The sequence below is a fragment of the Nycticebus coucang genome, chromosome 9, assembly GCF_027406575.1.
Source record: "Nycticebus coucang isolate mNycCou1 chromosome 9, mNycCou1.pri, whole genome shotgun sequence".
Lineage (NCBI taxonomy): Eukaryota > Metazoa > Chordata > Mammalia > Primates > Lorisidae > Nycticebus > Nycticebus coucang.
In genome coordinates this window covers 51,258,573-51,280,765 of record NC_069788.1, presented here as the reverse complement: position 1 = coordinate 51,280,765, position 22,193 = coordinate 51,258,573, and the positions used below count along the sequence as shown (strand labels likewise).

The window sequence follows — 22,193 nt, the reverse complement described above, 5'->3', positions numbered from 1 at the left end:
AATATAGACCTTTCTGGGAAAGGAAAAAGAACTTTTTTTTTGCAGTTTTTGGTCAGGGCTGGGTTTGAACCCGCCACTTCCGGCATATGGGGCCGGCGCCCTACCCCTTTGAGCCATAGGTGCCACCCGAAAAAGAACTTCTGACCTTGGCTTTTCTTGAAGTGAGACATTCATTTAATGCTCTTATTGGATACAATGGGCAATATAAAATTCTCATTCCCCATACAACTTGTCCATTTACATTAATTATATTAATTTTTCAGTACTGTGGAGATTCTGCTGTTGAGGCATCATCTCTATCCATATGACTTCCTACAAGTATCTCATTTAGAAGATGAATTCACTGATGTTTCCCATGGTCCAATCTCTAAAGTCTGCACACTTACCACAATGGCAGGGTTTCCTTTTAGTGTAAATTCTCAAATGCTGAAGAAAGCTGATGATTCCATGGAAAATATTTCCACATTCATCATGTTTTTAAGATCTTTCTCTTGTGTAGATTCTCTGGTGCCCAAGTCAGTCCTGACTTCTGGGTAGAGGACTTCCTTTTTATATTCTTTACACAGGTTCTATAAAGTTTTCTTGCTGAATAAAAGCCTTTTCATAGTCATCACATTTATGTTCTCTCTTATGTGGATTAATGTAAAATAATGCTACTATGGCTGAAGGTTTTCCCACATTCCTTATAGCATTTTTCCTTGTGTTGGATCTCCTGGTGGAAAGGGAGGGATTCAGTATAAACCAAAAGACTCTCAAAACTTGATTGCAAAGAGGTTCTCTTCAGCACAGATTCCTTGATTCTGAGTAATAACTCACCAATAACTAAAGCTTTTACTACACTTACTACATTGATGTTGCACCTCTACAGAGATTCCCCCCACATAATTCAGCATCTCCAGATTTTGTTTTTTTGTTTTGGAGCCAAATTCTTATTTTCATTCTCAGTAACACCATCTAAAAAAAATACACAGATAGTTCAAATGTCAGTTGTCTCTTCTGAGATTTATGATAAGGGACAGTGATAAAAGTAAAATCCAGTTTTACCTGAAGTTCATGCCTTTTCTAAATCTCTAAACTGGCATCTCAATTTTGTGAAGTGCCCAAGAAGGCACATGGGGTGAATCTTGAGAAGATTCACCTAGGCCAAAAGAGACCGGAAGAGCATGGAAGATGTTTTCACCAAACATAATTAAAGAATCAGCAAAGTATAATGAAAAAAGTTGAGATCACTTTAAATCCAGAGCTAAGAAAGAATATCCTGAAACTAAGAGAAAATTTAATTTGCTAAGGATACTTAAAGGGACTATTTCCACTGACTGATATATACCTAAGCCACTACTACAGACCTATGAAATGCTCAATAAATATCTGTGAATGGATCAATAAACAATGGGATATGATAAAAATTAACTTGAAACAATAAACCAGTTTCAAAATATGCCATACTAATTTGACAGGGGAAAATCAGTAAAATGGAAAATTTACAGTGGAGAAATAATTTTTTCAAGCAATATTCAGATCTTTGAAGCCAAATGAGTTAAATAGGTCAAAAAAACCCAAAGCCCCACAAATATGGTTGAGAGTTTCTAATTAATCAGGTAGATGACAAGGAGATGTCATCTAATGTTTATGCAAGGTTTCAAGGGGAAGGATACTCCTAAAAATTCTAAAGAGCTTCCCCTGCAAGGCTCTCTCCTCCTCTTTCTTTCCAGGGATCCTTTCTCATCAGCTTTCCCTATCAGAAGGCAGTACTGGTGAGAATTAAACTAAGAGTGGGTATTAGGTTGGATCTGAAAGCTTTGATTCCAACGTACTATCTTTGCCATAAGCCTATCTGGTTCTATCCTTTAGCCTGAGGCATAAAGAGCAACAGGATGAAGTTGGTTTTGTAAAATTGAATTTCAAGCTCAACTCTCAGCAAAAATGCCTAAACAAACAAAAAAGCTCCCCAATATAGACATAGAAGATTCCAGAGATGCACCTAAATAGCAAGGAGAATTAAAGTCAAAAAGGAAAATGCTGGGTTATGGCTCCAGAAACATCTGGGGGATCCTGAAGTTCAGTTTTGTTGCTTTCTGTGCTATTCCCAAAAGCTTTTTACTAGTCAAGCTATAACTGATTCTCCCAACCCTTCCCACCTCTGGCTTATCTTTGATTCATGCTGTCTCTTCAACATTTGCAGCATAATCCATGCCTCCTCTCCACATTCTGGATATTATATCCTACCCTTAAGCAGGGGTCAGGACCTGTTTCACCATCTGCTCCTTAGTATGTATTTCGGGTCTCAGGAACTGTGGACAGAGCTCCCTGAGTCTCCTGACAGCCCCGTGAGGTCCAGGTATCTATCTCTTGGTAGTAACAATTTAAAGTTTGAGGAAAGATCTGTGATTTCTTTGCCTGCTTGATTCTTGGTCCCAGGCACAGGCCTCTTCTTTCGCCATCAGTCTGTATTAGAGATCTTTCCTGCAACAAGACTGCCATTCTGGAATGAGAGAGCTCAGGAGAAGATTCACTCCAGCTTGGGGTTCACACTGATTTTTCAGAAGAATTTCCTTGTAGCTAGTCTTCTTCCTGAGGCATAAAATAACAACGTCAACAGAAACTAAATTTTGTTTAGCTCTTTAACCCAAGAACTCACTTACATGGACAATGAACTGAAAGACAATGGAACTCTGTATCAGGAAGCTACATAAATCAGGAAAGTAGGAGTTAAACTCTCCAAATTATTAGCCAACCCCATCTACTAGGTTTTTTTTTTTTTTGGCTGGGGCTGGGTTTGAACCCACCACCTCCAGCATATGGGGCCAGCGCCCTACCCCGTTAAGCCATACACGCCGCCCGGTCTACTAGTTTTTTTACTTCTAAATGTTTATATTAATAAAGCTTGAGAGAATGTTCTCCCCCCTTCAGTGCATTTCATACAAATGGGAGGGAAAAGAGCTTCAGAAATAACAGCCAATATTTATTTAAAATGTAGTAACTTAAGTAGATATTATTTCTACTGACAGCTGAATGACACTGAGGCACAAAGAGATTAAGTAATTTGCTCAAAGCCACACAACCAGTAAGTGGTTTTCTTTTTCCTTGTACTCAAGCATTAACCTATTTACTTTTGGGAGAGTCACAAATCACATGATTTTCCCCAACAAACTTGACTTTCCCTTTGATCAAACCAGGAACACAAGACTTTTCTCTTTTCTTCTCAGAAAGAGAAAGATAACAGCCCCAGTTATCCTGATACCTCAAAAACTTAGAAGCCACCTTAAACTTTCCCCAGTAGATTTCTACTACTAAGCCCAACCTCATCAGAGTCACCGTCGAATGGGACACAGAATTTTGAACCGGGAGCCGACAGCCCCGAGACCATCACTGCAGCCACGGTCATGTTGCACAGAGGCTGGAAAAGCTCACAGCTCTGGTCTCGGGGTGAGCTCGCCTCCACATTCAGCTTCTCTAGGATTATGGAGGATTTCTCCTTCTGTAGTTGCCTGGTGGTACACAGCCCAGGCTGAGCAGTGTAGTCAGGTAACCCCCTGGCCCATGCACCTTCAGAAGGGCAGCTCCCAAGACAAACATCAGAAACTGTGGGCTGCTAGTTATCTTGGACAACCAACAGGGGCAGAGATAGAACACAGGGAAGTCTTCCCTTTCCAGCTTGGGCAATGTGTGTTCCCTACTGGCCATTGTTCCTGAGACAAGAAGTAACAGCAGACCTTGGTGAGAGTTTTTACTCAGAGCTAGGAAGACTGTGCAGTAATCCTAGGAATCTTGCAGAATGAGTTAAAGGACCTGGGCTAGGGTTACGCAGAACCAAGGCATTTGAGAATAACGATCGAAATAATAGTAAACAGTTCTAAAGCACTCAACACCTTCCAAGCACTATTCTAAGCATTTTATATGTATATAACTCAGTTAATCCACACAGTTGCCCAATTAAATTGATACTATTATCACCATTTTACATATGAGAAATTGAATCACAGAGAGGTTAAATCATTTGCCGAAAGTCACTCAGCTAGTAAGCTGAAATTTGAACCTTGGCAATCTGTCTCTCAAAGCCATGTTCCTACACTTTGCTTCAGGAATAAGTAGAGAATTTGGCTACAGAAAGCTGTAATCTCTAAACTGCCTCATTCTTTACCAGGGATGAAAGGGAAAGATACCTACTCCCAAATTCCTCATTGAAGAAGGCAGAACTAAGGCATTAGATTTAAAAAGTAAAATACATAGATCATGCTTGAACAGGAATAATGAAGATCTAACCATAAATCAGAGGTTACAATGGCCTCCAGTTAGGAGTTTTTTTTGATGGGTTTCAGATGCTGAAATGTGATTTTTTTTTAATGTGTGTGAGAATAAACTGCTTCCACAAAATCAAGGGAAAAACTGCTGGTTCTCAATGACAGCCTTACAATAAAGACCTAAGGAGCTAATCAACTGAGAACCATAAAGTATTTTACATTAATATATAGTTATGTTTTTTTAATTCAAGTAGTACTTGCTCCAAATATAAAATCTCTCTCATCAAAGATAGTGAAGACATCTCTTTAAATCTTTATGATGTACCTTAAAGATAGTTAAATATCTCTTATGAGAAAAATGCAAAGTGACTAAATTGGTCACTTTGCGTTTCAAGCGAGGAGGGTGATCCTTTCATATAAAGAACCCATTTTTAAAATGGAATGTCTCCTGTGACACCCTCACTGTGCAGGCAACAAAAATCAGGGCTATGTTTATGGTGGTCAAACCTCATCCAAGATTTAGCATGCAGAAAGAGTGGTAATGTTATTACGAGGTGTCTGGACCCCAGGACTCTGAGGTTTCTAAAGTATTTTCCAGAATAGTGACAGGAATTGAAAAACTTCTACAGATAATCATTCATGACACTAAATGGAGGAAGTGTATCACAGAAGTTAAAAGCATGAGCTCTGGAATTGGGCTGCTTGGGTTTAAATCCTGGCTCCATCATATCCTATACTTGGGATCTTGAATAGCTTTAATTCATTAATTTCAGTAGTAGTTTCCCCAGTTGAAAATGAAACGATATAAGTAAAACATTTAGTAATGCCTGGCCCTTAGTAAGAAATTAATAAATGTCCAATATTATTATTAATAAATACTTTTCTCAATTCTGAAAGATAGCCCATAACAGTAATGGGTTTGACTCTAACAGCTTTATAATCTACTTTTTGTATATTTAGTATATAAAGAAAAAAGGCTGCTACTGTATTGCGTACAGGAGTGCAGAGCTTAAGTTCTTGTATCTTAGTGCTCTCCACCGCCAAACTCTTCCAGTTGAAATTTCTCAATTAAAAGCTCTGCTCAATCCCATTCTCCTTCCTCATGAGCTTTATCTCAGACCTTAAATTCCCCAATCTCTTCATACAATTTACTTTTGGGGGAAGAGATCCATCTCTCTTCCCTTTGCAGTCCCTTCCCACTGTACCCTCTAGAATCCATTTGTCGGGTTGCTTTTTCATCTACAGCTCACTTCACTTTTCATTGCTTTAGAAACTTGGCCATCCCCCAACCTCTGTGCTTTTTGCCTTAAACACTCAGTGTTTTGTTTACTTTGAATCAATTAGAAAAGAGAAGCCAGCAATCTTACTCTTATGCTTAATTTGTAAGCTGTTGTTTTATGACTAATTCATTTGAATTTATCCCAGGTACTTCTACTTGGCTGTTGTTTTGCTGCTATTGATTATCATTACTTTTACCTTGGACCTGCTTCACTTTCACAATTATCCTTTCCATTTTGCCTCCTGTTATTGTTAATTATTTAAAAATCCACATAGATAAGATGCTTCAAAGATTCCTGATTTCCTAGCTGTTACACATATTTTACCTGTAAACATGTGCTCTTGACCCCATCACAAAGCATTCTCTGCTCACTGCACTCCTCAATGTAGCACTCCTATTCCATACCTAACATCTCTCATGTCCTCTATTTGCCCTTCAAAGCCTTGATTTATCTGCATTGCCAATTTGTCTCCAACTAGTAACCTTAGTCTACTATACTTTCTCTTTATTCTAGATAACTAGTTTGATTCCCTCTGATGTGTACCTGGAGATTCCATGCCACTTCACCTTTTTTTGGTATTACAACTGTATTTAAGCACAAGAAACAACAAGAATAAAACACCCACATTTATTTTTAAACAAGTATGAGCTGTGTCCTTTTATGTACTAGGCATATTCCATGGTTCTTGGTCTTTGTTCACGGTCCCTTTGTACGATTTGTTACATGAGAGTTAATGTGCAGAAAGGCAAATTGAGGAACACGTGCAATGAAAGAACATGTTAAGCAGAAAATAAACTAGGAAGACCCCAAGTAAAGGCATCAAGGAGTAGAAAGCAAGTTTTAAAAAACAGATTGCATTTCAGCAAGCAGTCAGATTAAAGACAGAAGCTCTGAAATTACTTTGCAATTTCAGATAACAAGTCTGAATAACAATTTGGATAACAAATCTATAAAATCAGACTAGATAAGGAATAACTGACTACTGGTCTGGTAAGGAGGGTATTCCCATAAAGGTTCTCATTATTAAGTAAAGTCTCCTTCAACAACAAAAGTTTGCACAAGAATGAGAAATGGGAAGCAAATAAGGTTAGCTAGGTAATAGACCTCTTAAAGCTGCAGAGCTCTCTGGTATAGATTTGGGATCCCTGTTGTTTCTTGAAGGTAAAAAAACCAGATTTCTAATCCCAGTAGCCCCAGTGCCTTATTTGTGCAACTACAATGTTGCTGTTATGAAAAAGCCTTAAATTTACAAATGAGTAGTTTTTCAGCTGTTCACTTGCTTTTCTCTGTTGTAAACTTGAGAATGTTTTTCCATTTAGAAAGTCATGTAAGTTACAATCCCAAAAGACCAGCTGAAATATAATATGCCTAAATTACAGTACTTTATCATTTTCATTTCTGTGGGAAAATGTGTTCACATTTACAACTTAGAAAGTGAGAAATACATGTATTTCTATAGCACTAAAGACTCTCCCAGTTTCAACTCTGTGTAATATTCTGTATAGAGAATAGAAGTTATGAATACAGGGGCAAGCAATAGGGACAGGAAATTATCAGGAAAATTAGGGGGAGAATATATTATAGGAGGGAGAAGAAGATGGGACAAAGACACAGAGCTGGGTCATACTCCTAATTACATTTCTAAAGAATGGAGATAATCTTTCTTTTCTTTCTCCTCTTGCTCTTTCGTCACTGTCTCACCACTTCAAAACTCACTGACTGCTTGAAGAGAGGGAACAAGAGGGACTGGAGTTGTGCTGGGGTGGAATGAGAAGACAGTCCCAGAAATTGTGGTGTGGAGTTTGTTGTGGCAAGGTAAAAAAGGAAACAAGTAATAGGACATCTTAGTAGAGATTGATTCCTGTATAAAAAGACAAACACATCAGGAGCTATATGTACTTCTATGTGGCTTGTGTATTGTCCACTAAAATAATTATCATAAGCTCTCATTTAAAGTAGAATTTTTAACTCAGCAATACAAGTCAACCAGTTGTTGGTTGATTTATTTTTTTATTTTATTTTATTTTTGTAGAGACAGAGTCTCACTTTATGGCCCTCGGTAGAGTGCAGTGGCATCATAGCTCACAGCAACCTCCAACTCCTGGGCTTACGCGATTCTCTTGCCTCAGCCTCCCGAGTAGCTGGGACTACAGGCGCCCGCCACAACACCCAGCTATTTTTTGGTTGCAGTTCAGCCGGGGCCGGGCTTGAACCTGCCACCCTCGGTATATGGGGCCGGCGCCTTACAGACTAAGCCACAGGCGCCGCCCGGTTGATTTATTTTTTTTTTAGAAGCCCAAGGGATAGAATCTGTAATCTTTGGACTTTTAACGTACCTAAGAAGTACTTAAATTAAAAACAACTGTATATCTGTTCTCAAGAGCAATTATTAGAAAATTTAGAATACAATCATAATAGGAACAGGGAGACAAAGGGAAGTTAAAACAGAGATGAGCACCTAAATAAACAAACACACAAGGCCTTGCACTCAGAAGACACTGAGAAGCCTGAGAATAGAGGTTCTCGGTTCTCAACCTGTGGGTTGTGACCCCTTTGTAACAATGAAAATACATCCTGCATATCAGATATTTACATTACAATTCATAACAGTAGCAAAATTACAGTTATGAAGTAGCAACGAAAATAATTTAATGGTTGGGGGTCACCACAACATGAGAAACTGTATTAAAGGGTCGCACCATTAGGAGGCATTAGAAAGGTTGGGAACCACTGCCTTAGAATGTACTTTTTTGTTTGTTTTTTTTTTGAAAATTTGAAGGGATAGAAAGGCCCCCTTAAAACTCTACATTTTAGGAATGATTGTGGTTCAATTCCTTATTTACCCTGAAGATCTGGTAGCAGATGTCCCCTCTAGGGATTTCTTTGTGCTAAAAATCTGCAGTGGCCCTTTGTTTACAGGACAGTGTTCAGGCTTCTCCACTTCATAGGTAACCAGGAAGTTAGCTATGATGCAACTCAGTGTTTCTCAAATACTAGAGTAAACCAGGCGACTGTGGTGCTGTAATACTGAAGATTCTCACCTCCCATCCTCGGCCTAATGAAGCAGAATGTCTGTGAGTGGGACTCAGGCATGTTAAAGGTGATTTTGATATTCATAAAAGTTGGGGAATCACTAATACAATGAGGTTGGAGAGGACTAGAAACTTAAGAGACCTAGCACTTAAGTTGCTGGTCTTTTCTTTTGTGTGGTATTACAGATCTATCACCAACTCCATAAGCAAGAGTATCCTCATTTTTAAAATGGAGGATAATTTTGATTTATAGTGGTATTCTAGAAAAAGTGCTTGGTAAGTGTCAAAATGCTATAAATTATTAGATGAAATTATTGACATTCTAGTCCTCCCAGTCTATCCCTAAGCTGCTTCCAACTTAATGCCATTGATTACCCAATATGAATAAACCCTTTACTTTAGGTATTGTCACTGATGCTTCCAAGCCACAGGCACTCTTACCTCTGCTTACATTTGCTTTACCTGCATGTTTTCTCCCTTTTGCCTTTCAAATCTGCTCACTTTTCAATAAAGTGTTTCTTGTCCAGACTAGACAAAAGCAAGCTGTTTTTAGAATTGATAGCCTTATTTTCTACCAAGAGCCATTTTAATTCTGTATCATGTTGCTAATCAATCCTACTCTCATGTACTGTTACTTAATATGAGGATCTTACATATCCCAAATTAGGCCGTAAACTTATTTAAGACAAAAAGCTGGTGTTATCTACAACACCTAATACAATGGGCAGCACACAATGGGTTCTTACTAACTATGTGAGGTTTCCTTACAGCAATAGTGACGGAAGTTTTGCCCCAAATCACTATAAAGCTAATAATTCTCACCAGCCTGCAGTCTGTGATATAGCTTCCCTGTGGTCATCACACAGAAACTGATTTTTCTCCTTTGTGGATAAACTGATGTTGAATAAGAGCTGAATTCTGCCTGAACGATTCCCCACATTCTTTACATATATAGGGACCACTTCTATTATGGATTCTCTGGTGTTTACTAAGATCTGACCTCTGTCTGAAGGCTTTTCCACACTCATCACATTGGTAAGGTTTCTCCCCAGTGTGGATTCTTTGATGCTGAATGAGGCTGGTGATTCCTCGGAAAGCATTTCCACACTCATCACACTTGTAGGGCCTCTCTCCAGTGTGGATTCTCTGATGTTCTGTGAGAACTGATCTTTGAGTAAAAGCCTTCCCACACTTATCACATTTATAGGGCCTCTCTCCAGTGTGAATTCGCTGATGTTCTGTAAGACTTGTCCTTTGAATAAAGGCTTTTTCACACACATCACATTTGTAGGGTTTTTCTCCAGTATGAATTCTCTGATGCTGAATAAGGCCACTTTGACTGAAGGATTTTCCACATTCCTTACACTGATAGCACTTTTCTTTGTGGTGGATTTCCTGATGGGAAACAAGGGATGAGTTATAAACAAAGGCTTTTCCACAATCACTGCACTCATAGGGCTTGGCACCAGTATGAACTCCTTGATGTTGAGTAAGTATAGAACGCCGACTAAAACTTTTATTACACTGTGTACACTGATAAGGTTTGTCTCTCGTGTGGATCTTGAGATGGTGAAAGAGGCCTGCTTTCTGACTAAAGGCTTTGCCACATTCATTACAGTGGTAGTGTTTTTCTCCGGTATGAAGTCTCTGATGTTGATTAAGAGCTGACCAGCGGCCAAAAGCTTTGCCACACTCATTACATTTATATGGTTTCTCCCCAGTGTGTATTATTTTGTGTCGAATAAGCACAGTTCTTCCACGGAAAGCTTTTCCACAATCTTCACATTTGTAAGGCCTGTCTCCAGTATGGATCCTCTGATGTTCTAGGAGGCGTGAGTGTTGACTAAACACTTTGCCACAGTCATCACATTCATAAGATTTTTCTCCTGGACAGATTCTCTGGTGTTCAGCATGGTCTGTGTTATCGGTCAGACTTGCTCCATTTTCAGCACATGTAGGTGGTTTATCTTCCCTGGAGTATCCAGAAGACTCTTCTACTCTTTTCTCAGGTTCGTGAGTTTCTCTACACCTAGCAGACTGGGGTATGTCATTTTCACATCTGTTAGATGTATTTCCATATGGTTCCAATTCTTCAGAAACTTCCTGCTTTACATTTAAATTTCTGTACTCATTTCCAGGCTCAACATCTGAAACTACAAAGGGATTACAAATGTCAACTAGTTTCTAATGTTTGCAAACAGTAACTTCATTAAGCAATTAAGCAATCTAAAAGTATTTAAATGAAACAAACATAATAACTTAAGAGTCTCCTCATAACTATAAGATGGCATTAGAGTATAAGATGGACCTAAGATATCAAGTACTTAAAAAATTGTTAAGGAAAAGATCAGTAACTCAACATAAAACTGGGCAAAGGAAAACTGATGGTTTTTCAGGAAAGAAAATGCTCTTAAGTATAAGAAAGAATGCTCCACCTCACAATTAGGGAAAAGCAAATTTATTTATTTTTTATTTTTTGAGACAGAGTCTTATTATGTCGCCCTCAATAGAGTACTGTGGCATCACAGCTCACAGAAACCTCAAATTCTTTGGCTTAAGCTATTCTTCTGCCTCAGTCTCCCAGTTAGCTGGAACTACAGGAGCCTGCCACAATGCCCCGCTATTTTTTTTTTTATTGTTGTTATTGTTGTTGTCATTGTTGTTTAGCAGGCCCAGGTTGGGTTCGAACACACCAGCCCCAGTGCATGTGGCTGGCACCCTAACCACTGAACTACAGGTGCCGAGCGAGGAAAAGCAAATTTAAACAATATTGAGATATAACTTTTTACCTATCAGATTGCCTCATCAGTTTGATATAACACTATGTTCACGAAATGAGTATCACACATTTCTGGTGGAGTGTGAATTAATCCAAGCCTGTGTAGAAGGCAATTTCACAATATCTATCAAACCTTTGACCTAGTCGTTCCATATAAGCTACAGACATACTCACACATGCTATTTATTTGTTGCCACATTTGTTACAGTAAAATATTGAAGACAAGTATCATCAGCAGGAAACTAAGCTAATATTAAAATGGGCTAATATTAAAATGGGAATCCCATTTTAATATTAAGCAGCTGTTAAAAAAAAAAATGCAAAATTTGGTTCAGTGCCTATAGCTTAGTGCAGCCACAAACACCAGGGCTGGCAGGTTTGAACCCAGCCCAAGTCTGCTAAACAACAATGACAGGTACAACAGAAAAATAGCCAGGCGTTATGGTGGGCGCCTGTAGTCCCAGCTACTTGGGAGGCTGAGGCAAGAGAATCACTTAAGTCCAAGAGTCTGAGGTTGCTGTGAGCTGAGACACCATGGCACTCTACTGAGGGAGACATAGTGAGACTCTATCTCAAAAAAAAAAAAAAAAAAAAAAAAAGCAGCGCCTCATAGCTCAGTGGGTAGGGTGCCAGCACATACACAGAGGCTGGCAGGCTCAAACCTGGCCTGGGCTGGCTAAAACAACGACAACTGCAACAAAAAAATAGCCAGGTGTTGTGGCCAGTGCCTGTAGTCCCAGGTACTTGGGAGGCTGAGGCAAGAGAATCACTTAAGTCCAAGAGTTGGAGGTTGCTATGAGCTGTAAGGCCACAGCACCCTACCCAAGGCAACAGCTTGAGACTCTGTCTCAAAAAAAAAGAAAGGAAAATTCTACCATCTTAGTGATAAGGGGAGAAAAATATATTTGTTTCAATTTCAATATGAAAAATGTCTATGCATAAAACAATCTCTGGAAGGACACACAGGAAATTAATAACAGCGGCAACTTATTTCAGAGTAGGAAGAGAAGATTAGATCACTGGAGGAACTGAGTAGAATGGAAACTTTTCATTGAATAACTTAAAAAATTTGGGGGTTTGAACCTTGCTAATTTTTACCTATTTAAAAAAATTAAGTGAAACAGAAAAAATATAGAGAGAAAGTAGAAATAAGAAAGTCTTTCACCATTCACATTCACCAACTTTTATCATTTTGTCACATTTGCATTCATCTTCTTCTTTATGAATGTACACTTTTTTTCCCCCCTTCTTGAACCATCTGAGAGTTAACTGCAGACATTACAGGGTAAAGGCTTATTTACTGAAGGAGAAAAGATATAGTCCAAGTGGAAGATAGTGGTAGGACACTACCAGGTATTGTCTAGTAGGACAGTAGAAACAACACAGAGGTTACTATAAAGGAAGACAACTGGCCAGGTGCAGTGGCTCATGCCTGTAATCCTACTACTCTTGGAAGCTGAAGCAAGAGGTCTGCTTGAGCTCAGGTGTTTAAGATCAGCCTGAGCAAGAGCAAGATCCCATCTTTACTAAAAATAGAAAAATTAGCTAGATGTGGGGGGGGGGGGGGCGCCTGCAGTACCAAGTACTCGGGAGGCTGAGGCAGGAGGGTCCCTTGAACCCAGGAGTCTGAGGTTGTCATGTGCTATGATGACATTATTGCACTCTAGCTGGGGTGACAGAGTGACACTATGCCTCAAAAACAAAAGGACTAAATTAAGTGATCTAAAAGAAAATATAACCAGAGTTTAGAAAAATATGATGTTTAAAAAAAGGACAGCCAGGTAAGGTGGCTCATACCTGTAATCCCAATACTCTGGGAGGCTGAGGAGGGAGGATTACTTGAGTTCAGGAGTTTGAGACCAGTCTAAGCAAAAGCGAGACTCCATCTGTCCTAAAAATAGTAAAATTAGCCAAGAGTGGTGGCAGGTGCCTGCAGTCCCAGATACTTGGGAGGCTAAGGCATGAGGACTTTGAGGTTGGTCTGAGCTAGGCTAATGCTATGGCACTCTAGCCTGGGCAACACAGTGAGACTCTGCCTCAATTATGAAATTAGTTTCAAGAAAAAGTAAATTAATAATATTAAAGAAAAAAAAAAGAAACAATTTAAAAGTGATAAACCAAGCTGTCTGATTGTGCATGCATGAGCCATCAGATTCCTAGAGTCTTTTCTGCATTTATGATCAAAAATAGCACTATGTACAAAAGAGCCCCAATGTTCTGTGTTTGTTAGCCCTGTCTTCCCCTTCCTTCCAAAGTGAGACTTTCTTCTTTACCTTGTTCCTGTTGGACTGGAAGTTCCTGAGATTCACACCTTAGCTGGGCTTCTATGGAGTGGAGAGACACATTGGGTTTTCGTTCTGATCCTAGCGGTACTGTCTCCTGCAAGAATACTTCTTGTTCCACAGTGTGGACTGAGACCTGAGGAAAATGATATATTGCTGACAGACTCACTCTGATAACAGAAAACAAGAGTATACTGTTCATAAACAAGAGCATACTGTACCCAACTTGTTGAAACTTGAAATAACTTTCTTCCCAGATATTCATTTGCCATAATCCTACCCATTGGTCAAGGCCCATGTAAATTTTACCTCCTCTGGGCAATGTTCCCTTCCCCAGCTATAAGTAATTTTCCCTCTTGTTAACAGCTAAAGTATGTTGGTTGTGCCACTTTTACTACCTTTTCTTATGCTCCAAGAAGTGGAAAAGGCAAAGTGAGAAAGACAAAACATAAGAGAAAAGAAAAAGAAGGTAAAAAGAGGCAGAAAGGAATAAAAAAGATAGAACTTAGGGGGAAATAAAACATAAGAAAGAACAGAAAGAAGGGGGATAAAGGGAAATAATGAAGAGAAATGATAGCAAAGAAAGGCAGAAAGAAACATAGGAGAAAGAGGAAGAAAGAGAAGGAGAAAAAGAGAAAGAAAGGGGGAAAAAAGGGAAAGGAGAGAAATCTCTTCCCTATTCATTCCAGAAGCTGTTTCCAATATACTCTCTGCCCTTCTGAGGTGCCCATTTCACTTCTCTCTAGGGAGATGATCTTACTTTCTATTTATCTAAGATCACAATCATCTCAAAAATCATCCACCCCTCACTTTATCTCCAACCTCATAATCTTCTTTCCTCTATCTTAAGAGAAAGATGTCCTCTCCTTTTCAAGACTCACATTTCTACTTTTGCTTTCAATCTCATCCTTTTCTGCTTCCTTCTGACCCTTGCTTCTTCAATTAACTAATTCCTTCAGCAATTTCAGCCTTTCTGTGGCTCTCATTCCTCTATAGACCCATTTCCTCTTGCATTTAAAAGCAAGAATTTAGAGTCACACCAATTATTTTGTCTCTTAGTTTAGTAGCTCTGTGAACTTGAGCTAGTAAGAGATTATACATATCACATACATAAAGTACCTAGCACCGAGCCTATGCACACAACATGCCCTCATATTACTCCTCTATTCCCTTCAAAGGCTAAATTTTGTAAATAAGAAATCACTACACACTGCTTTGATTTCTCTGATATAGTTTTCATTTTGTAGCCTGTCTCCAGAGTAAGAGCCAGAATCCAGCAGAATATACAGAATACCAAATGTACAGAAAAAGGTATTATGATATTTCAGATTTGAAAAATGAAGAAAAAAACAAACAAACAAACAGCTGGTACATTGAGCTGTCTCTTCTATCCCTGGTTTTTAACTAGGTCTCAGAAATCAAGCTGTTAGCTCCACTAGCTGCTCCCAGCATGGAACTGTTGGCAATACAAACTCAACATATTTAAAACCCAACTACTTTTGCCTGTGCCTAAAAATCTCATTCTTTTTTCTAGTTCTCTTCCTACCTCCCTGGTCACTCCTCCTGTTTCCACTTTGAGGTTACTCCCTTGATAATCTAATCTTTGATAATGGAATACCATGCATATTCTGAAAAGTACCAAGTTTATATTTCTAGCACCAATGCTCTCCACTGAATTCCAACTCTTTATATCCAGTTACTTACTCAAGTTTTCTTCTTGGTTTCTATTCTAATAGGAATCTCAAAAATTAATATGTCTAAAATTGAACTTTTGATTCCTGTCTCTCCACCCTATGCCTACTACTTTCCTGGTCTTTACCATCTCTGAGAATGACAAATCCATTCTACCTTATGTTCAGAATAAAAATTCTGGCACAGTCCTTAACTTACTTTCTCTCACATCTCATATTCCCACATACATTAAAAACAAATCTGTCAAGCTCTACTTTCAAAATATATCCTGAATCCAATCACATTTTACCATTTCCACTGCTACTATCCTAGTCCAGGGCACCAATATCTCTTGCTCAGATCACTGCTTACATCTATGTCCTCCTAAAACCTTTGGCCCTTATGTCTCCCCAACCCTCATACCAGACCCATTGAAGAATTTTCTCAACCCAGTAGTCACAGTGATTATTTAAAAATTTAAGTCAGATTATCCCTCTTTTCTGCTCAAAACTCTCCTGTGACTTTCCATCTCAGAACAAAATCCAAAATTTTTATAATGGCTTACAAGTCCCTACATAATATAATCTCCTTGTAACTTTTTTGTTGTTATTGTTGCTGTTTGGCTGGGGCCGGGTTTGAACTCTTGGAATATGGGGCTGGCGCCCTACTTCCCGAGCCACAGGCACCACACCACCCATAACTTTTATTTTATTTCCTCCTTGACAAACACATCTCTACCATGATAAGCACATTCTTCCTTTAAGACCTATCCATTTACTACTAATCTCTCTGCCAGAATGCTCTTATCCTTGATAGCTGTATGGCCTGCTCTTTTAATTCAGATTTCTGTTCTAAATAGCATCTACTTGAAAAGACTTTTCTGACAAGTCTACTGAAAATAGCATAATCCCCATTTCCTTTACTATATTCCTTTTCTCTGCTTTTACCGTTGTTACTATTGTTTTAACAGGATTTATCATTACCTGACATCTTCTATGTTTCCTGATTTTTAAAAATTGTCTTGTCTCTCCTCAGTAGACTAGAATCTGCTTGAGAGCAGCAAACTTCTATGGTTTGTTCACTGTTGCATTCATAGTACCTAAAACAGTACTTAACATGTATCTGCTTATTGATATCTAACTGTTAAGAGTGTTTCCATTACACTAGTCTTCAAGCTCTAATCTCTAGGGCTTAGCCTAGAACAGACTGTCTGTAGAGTTCTCCTCTATGGATTCTTCCTTCTAGAATTTCTAGGTCTAATCTGTCATCATTTACAATTAAATCTTACCTAAGACATGAGCCATCCTTTGCAATTACACTTTCATGACCCTATTTCAAACTTAGATCTTTTTGCCACATGCTCCTTCCCTCTTCACTCAATTTTGTATCCCAATGTTAGATTACACTGCTTATTTTATTATTTCACTAAATTTCATACTTCTTTTTCTTCTTTTTGGAGACAAAGTCTCCTGTTGCCCAGGCTAGAGTACTCTGACATCAGCCTAACTCACTACTACCTCAAACTCCTGAGTTTGAGTGATCCTCTTGCCTCTGCCTCCCTAGGAGTTGGGACTACAGGTGTCAGACAGCACACAGGCTAATTTTACTGTTTTTAGGAGAGACAGGTTCTCACTTTGCTCAGGCTGGTTTCAAACCCCTAACCTCAAGGGATCCTCTCACCTCGGTGTCCTAGAGTGCTAGGATTATAGGGTTTCATACTCTTTATACCAAGGTTTCCTAGATGTGGCTCTATTGACATGTTGGGCCAGATAATTTTGTCATCTGAGGCATCTTCTCCTTGCCCTCTTTATACACTAGAGCAGTGATTTTCAACCAAAGTGCTGTGAGAGGATCTTAGGTGTTCCTCAAAAATTTTGAAAGATCATTAATTAAATTATTTTCAAAAGAAGTTCAAAACACAGTAAGTATATATTTTTAGCTTTTTTTTTTTTTTTTTGATTAATATAACCCGAATGTGCCACTGAAGTTTAACTATAGGTTCATAAAAAAGGGTAAAAAAACACTGCACTGGCAGCTAATAGCACCTCCCTATGACAAACAAAAATGTTTCAACACATTGCCAAATGCCCTCTGAGACACAAAATTGCCACTGGTTGAGAACCACTATACTATATAAAACAAAACAAAACAGTTTTGCATAATTTGGTTCTCTTTTACATTTTAGGATTAGTAAAGCTCATTTAGATTCAAGGAGGAAAGGTTAGGAGCCTTTGTCTTACAGAACAAAGTCTGAACTCTGGAGGTTGTCAAGTTGATTCTCTAGCTCAACTGTTCTTCTCAAAACTCACCTTTCTAACCTAACTAGGCTTTCTACTTCTCAAAGAAATATGGAATCCTCCTCTGTCTCTCCCCCATCTTTCCACACTACTTTCTACCTCTCATTCCCCTGAGGTGACTTTCATTTCTCCCTCTTTGAATATTTTAATGGTGAGCCAGGGAAGTGGATACATCTGCAAAACCTTAATTCTTATTTGTATTGTGCAACAGAAAGTGGTGCCCCTTTGAAAGGGCTACTTCCCACCCTGTTACCTTTGTTTCTAACACCTTCTCTCTGGCTAGAAGTCTTCTGTTTCTACAAACCCGAGCAGCATGTCATTCAAACAGAATTTTGTAGCTTAGTACAGAAAAATACAATCCCACTGAAGAAGAGTTAGGACCATATTAATCAATTTTACATAAAACCAGACCCCTTTCTGACACAACAAAGTATCAAGAACATGCTTAATGAAATAATGCTGTATTTCACTCTGGCCTCCTAGAAATCCATAATTTATCTTTTCTCAAACAGTAATCATATTTTCTTTCTCACCTCATCGCCTGTCTCATCCAGCTCTCTCTCTAAATCCTCCAGCACAGTCACCACCTCCTCCCCGCTTTCTGGATGCTGATCCTGCACCCAGGCCTGGAGCTCCTCCGGCAGGATAGTCAGGAACTGCTCCAGCACCAGTAGCTCCAGAATTTGTTCTTTGGTGTGAGTCTCTGGCCTCAGCCACTGATGGCAAAGTTCCCGAAGTCGGCTTAAAGCCTCACGGGGTCCAGATGTCTCCTGGTAGCAGAATTGCCTGAAGTACTGTCGGAAGACCTCTCTGCTATGGGTGTTGTTTTTTTGCAGGTTCTGATCCTGTCTGGCAGTAAACTTCTTCTTCTCTTCCTCCTCCTCTATTTTTACTTCCAAAAGTTCGTCCTGGTCTTTGTAGGCTTGTATATCCCAAGCAGATGCCATCATAGCTGCACACAATTTTTAGCAGTACTTCAAGTACGATCTCCCCTGATAAGTTTCTTCCTGAGTGTACCTGATGAACAAGCCATCATTATCAAGACAAATTACACCATAAATAAAAATGACAAATTCTAGGTACTTAAGTATGATCTTTGAAAGTCTGCCTCCAGGTTAACTTACTATACTAATAGAAATGCTTTAAGAGATAAGACTTAAGAATAAACTAATTTAAAGAGAAAGACTAAGAAAAGATACCTAGTTGCTTCAGGACTTTAAGAAGGAAAAGTAAGATGGCATAGGAAATATTTCTAATTAACCCTAAAATAAAGAACAAGTAAATGGAATAAAACTAACATGTAGAATAAGGGAATAATAATAAAAGGTTGAGACATCTTGAGAGTTGCCTTCTTTATCTTTTAAATGCCTGGATATCTGGTAGAACCGGTGAAATTATAAAAGCAGCAAAGTCACATTAATTTATTTCTTCGGGACTTAATCTCTCTGCTCCGCACTCTTCATTCATAACGTGAAAAGGCTTAAGAGGTTACTCTTTAAGGCTTTCTTTTATCTTCGAGTTTTGTGATTATAAATCTAAAGCGAGGTAGGCCCAGGAAAGGGTGCTAGGACGCAGGTCAGCGTCTGTGACCCAGAAGTATCTGGAGGCGCTGAACCAGAGAAACATAACACGGCAGAGGCCCAAGACAAACCCAAGAGCCCGAACCCTCCCGCAGAAACTCGGAGCTGGTCCCTCACCCCAGGGCTCCAACTCCGCGAGGGGGAGGGCACGGACCGTAGGGAGGGAAAGCTGTCTGCGGAGACACCTGGGCAGAAAAGGACCTAAAGGGCCCCGGCCGCGGGAACACAGAAATGGCCCCGCTCGCCCGCCCGCCGCGTCCGGAGCTCGCTCAGCCGCGGCTCCTAAAGGCCAGCAGAAGATCCCACCTCGGTGGGGAAAGGTTGAGGAGCCGAAACTCACCGGGAGCGACCCACAAAGGCCGGAAGCGGCCGCGAGGGGCTGAGGCCCCGCAATCCCGGCCTGCGCGGGGCGCACTTCCGGGGCTGCTCTAGGAAGGGGGCGGAAGGGGCTCTCAACTCGGTAGCACGCCCAAGAGAGAGGCGGCTTAGGATTGGCTGCCCACAGGTGCACCGACTTTGTCTTTCTCCTTCTCCTTACCTGGCGGTGGTTGAGGCCTGTAGAGCTGATCTGAAGATTGGGAAATCCCATCTTGGGGCTCTCACTTGGGGCATCTGTAGCTCTGAGGTTAGCGGTTCCTCAAAGGGATATTCGGGGTTCCTCAAAAAGATGTCTTTCCTGACTCAGCAACGCTTCACGATAGCGTGAAAGGAGGTTTGCTACGCTGGCTTCTCAAGGGCCAAACTGCTAGTTTCTGGGGCTTTCTCATCGTCAACGATTCTTTTGATGTTCTCTTTTATGCGTTGATGATATGAAAACCCCTGGAGTTCAATGGAAAAACTATATAAAAAAGACAATTTAGGAAATAAGCAGGATATAAAATTAACACACTAAAATAAATAGCATTCATATATACTAATAACTAGGGACAATCACAAGATATAATGGAAGAGAAAACCATATTCATAATAACAAAAAAGAGAAAATACTTAGTAATAAACAAGAAATGAGCACAGTGTGTATGGGGAAAACTTTTAAACACTCCTGAAAGCCCCAGTGTGAACTTAAACAAATAGAAAGCAATATCCTTTCCTTGTATAGAAAGACTCAAAGAGGTCAATGTTCCCTAAATACCAACAAATCCTTTTTAGGTAGATAAACTAATTATAATGTTCAAAAAGAGAAATAGAAATAGCCAGGAAATCTCTGAAAAAAGAACAGATACTAAAACATATGATACCGGTGTGTGAACAGACAGACTAGACTAGAAATAGACCCAGGTATGTGTAGATATTTAATAAATGATGGTGATAGCATTACGTATCAGTGAAAAATGAAAGTCTTAACAAAGAAGTTGTACTAGAATGACTGACAGTCATGTGGTCAAAGGTAAAATTGGATTTGTATCTCCCATCACACATCACAAAGGAGATAAATTCCAAATGAACCTGAGATTTAAATGTAAAAAATGCACCTATACATGTATTAGGAGGCTATGTGAGTAATAACACCTGGGACTGGGTAAACATTAACCATATGACTCAAAATACAAAAGCAATAAAAATGGTAAACCTGACTACATAAAAATAAAGTGTCTTGCTTTTCAAAAAATACCAAAAGAAAAGTCAAAAGACAAATTATACTAGAAAAGGGCTACTATTCCAAATAAATTGCTTCTAAAAGTTGGGAAGAGAATAATAATACAATAAAGAAATATTATGGGCAAAATAGATGAAAAATTGACAGAAGTTCTAGCAGCCCTCAAACATTTGTAAAGATATCAACTTCACTCCAAAGATAAACTTACTAACTAAAAAACTCTTAAGTTACCATTAGTCATCAGATTGGCAGCATACTGCATTCATGAGGAAAGAGGAATTCTCATACATTCCTGATGAGAATGCAAAATGTCAACTCCTACATAGGGAAAAAAAAAAATATATATATATATATACATATAAAACATATATATATATGCAAGAATATACATAGCAAGATAACATATATTAAGTTTATCCTTTGTTCCTGCAATGCCACTTCTAAAAACCCATCTCAAAGATATATTGACACTATGAAATGACATACAGACAAATTTATTCATTTAGGCATTCAAGCTAAGGATTGGAAACAAACCTATGTCCATCGCTGGGAGACTGATTGAATGAACTATGGTATATCTAACAAGTAAAGTATTAGGCAGCTATAAAGATAAATGAGAAATACACTTGGGGCTGTGGAGGGGCCAGTTTCTCCTCAGCCAAGGGTGGAAGCCAACATCAGCCCCTGAGGACCATTGTCAGGACTGCCATGAACGGGCAGCCTTATTTTCCTGCCTCAGATATTTGGAGAAAAAAAAAAAAAAGAAATGAGAAATATTTCCATGCATTGCAATGGAGTGATTGACATGTACTTATAGCATGTCACCTGTGCTAGGCAGAATAATTACTTCCCCAAAATGTCCACATCCTTTTCCCCTGACCTTGTGAATATAGTATGTTACATGGCAAGGGGAAATTAAGGTTGCTCATCAACTGACCTTAAGATATGTTTCTTTAGTTCAGAACCAACTTTTTTTGTTCTAATAAAATTTGAGTTTTGAACACTGAAATTGGAATTGAGTATGATTTCTCATATCACAAAATAGTATGCTTCTTTTGATTTTTTAAATTAAATTTTATTTTGAGATAATTGTAGGTTCACAGGTGAAGGGGTTTGGGGTCACAAGATGAAAGAGTTTTGACTTGAGGAATGAAGAGGCTTGACACAAAGTCCGGGTCGGGGGGAGATCTGACGAACTCTGGGAGGAGCCCTCCTGAGCAAACCTCAGGTCCATACTTTTTATCACAAAGCAGGAAAAAGTAGTTAAAAGTTATCAGACATCAGCACTAAAAAGGGGGAACATGGAAAGTGTCATACAGAATGTCTCCAAAACCTCACACCTTAAGCAAGACTTTTGCTTCCAGCATCAAGAGACCTTTGGAATCTAGAAAATATTTTTTTTTTTTTTTTTGAGACAGAGCCTTAAGCTGTCGA

At 39.1% G+C, this 22,193-nt stretch overlaps 1 protein-coding gene and 1 pseudogene across 3 annotated transcripts; one reads left to right on the top strand and one right to left on the bottom strand.

The window, feature by feature from the left end:
• Positions 1-1,835: 1,835 nt before the first annotated feature.
• On the bottom strand, positions 1,836-19,575 carry ZSCAN12 (zinc finger and SCAN domain containing 12). 3 transcript variants are annotated; one of them, XM_053601299.1, is made up of 5 exons: positions 19,503-19,575; positions 18,116-18,599; positions 13,606-13,750; positions 9,554-10,706; positions 1,836-2,571 (listed from the first exon to the last, which is right to left on the bottom strand). In XM_053601299.1, exons 2-5 carry the CDS (start codon positions 18,530-18,532, stop codon positions 2,451-2,453), a joined length of 1,836 nt encoding a protein of 611 aa, XP_053457274.1. In that variant the 5' UTR covers positions 18,533-18,599; positions 19,503-19,575; the 3' UTR covers positions 1,836-2,450. The 3 variants fall into 3 exon arrangements, with proteins under 3 accessions (XP_053457274.1, XP_053457275.1, XP_053457273.1); XM_053601300.1 differs by having other exon boundaries at positions 1,836-2,567; XM_053601298.1 differs by having other exon boundaries at positions 2,513-2,571; positions 9,376-10,706.
• A 1,805-nt stretch (positions 19,576-21,380) lies between these two features.
• Positions 21,381-21,504, top strand: LOC128595239 (uncharacterized; annotated as a pseudogene).
• Positions 21,505-22,193: the final 689 nt, after the last annotated feature.

Coding starts and splice junctions, on each gene's coding strand:
- ZSCAN12 (XM_053601298.1), bottom strand. CDS start 18,532: ATGATGGCATCTGCTTGGGATATACAAGCCTACAAAGACCAGGACGAA. Junction 13,751..18,115: donor TGGATGAGACAGGCGATGAG/GTGAGAAAGAAA, acceptor CATTTTCCTCAG/GTCTCAGTCCACACTGTGGA. Junction 10,707..13,605: donor TCCAGTCCAACAGGAACAAG/GTAAAGAAGAAA, acceptor ATCCCTTTGTAG/TTTCAGATGTTGAGCCTGGA.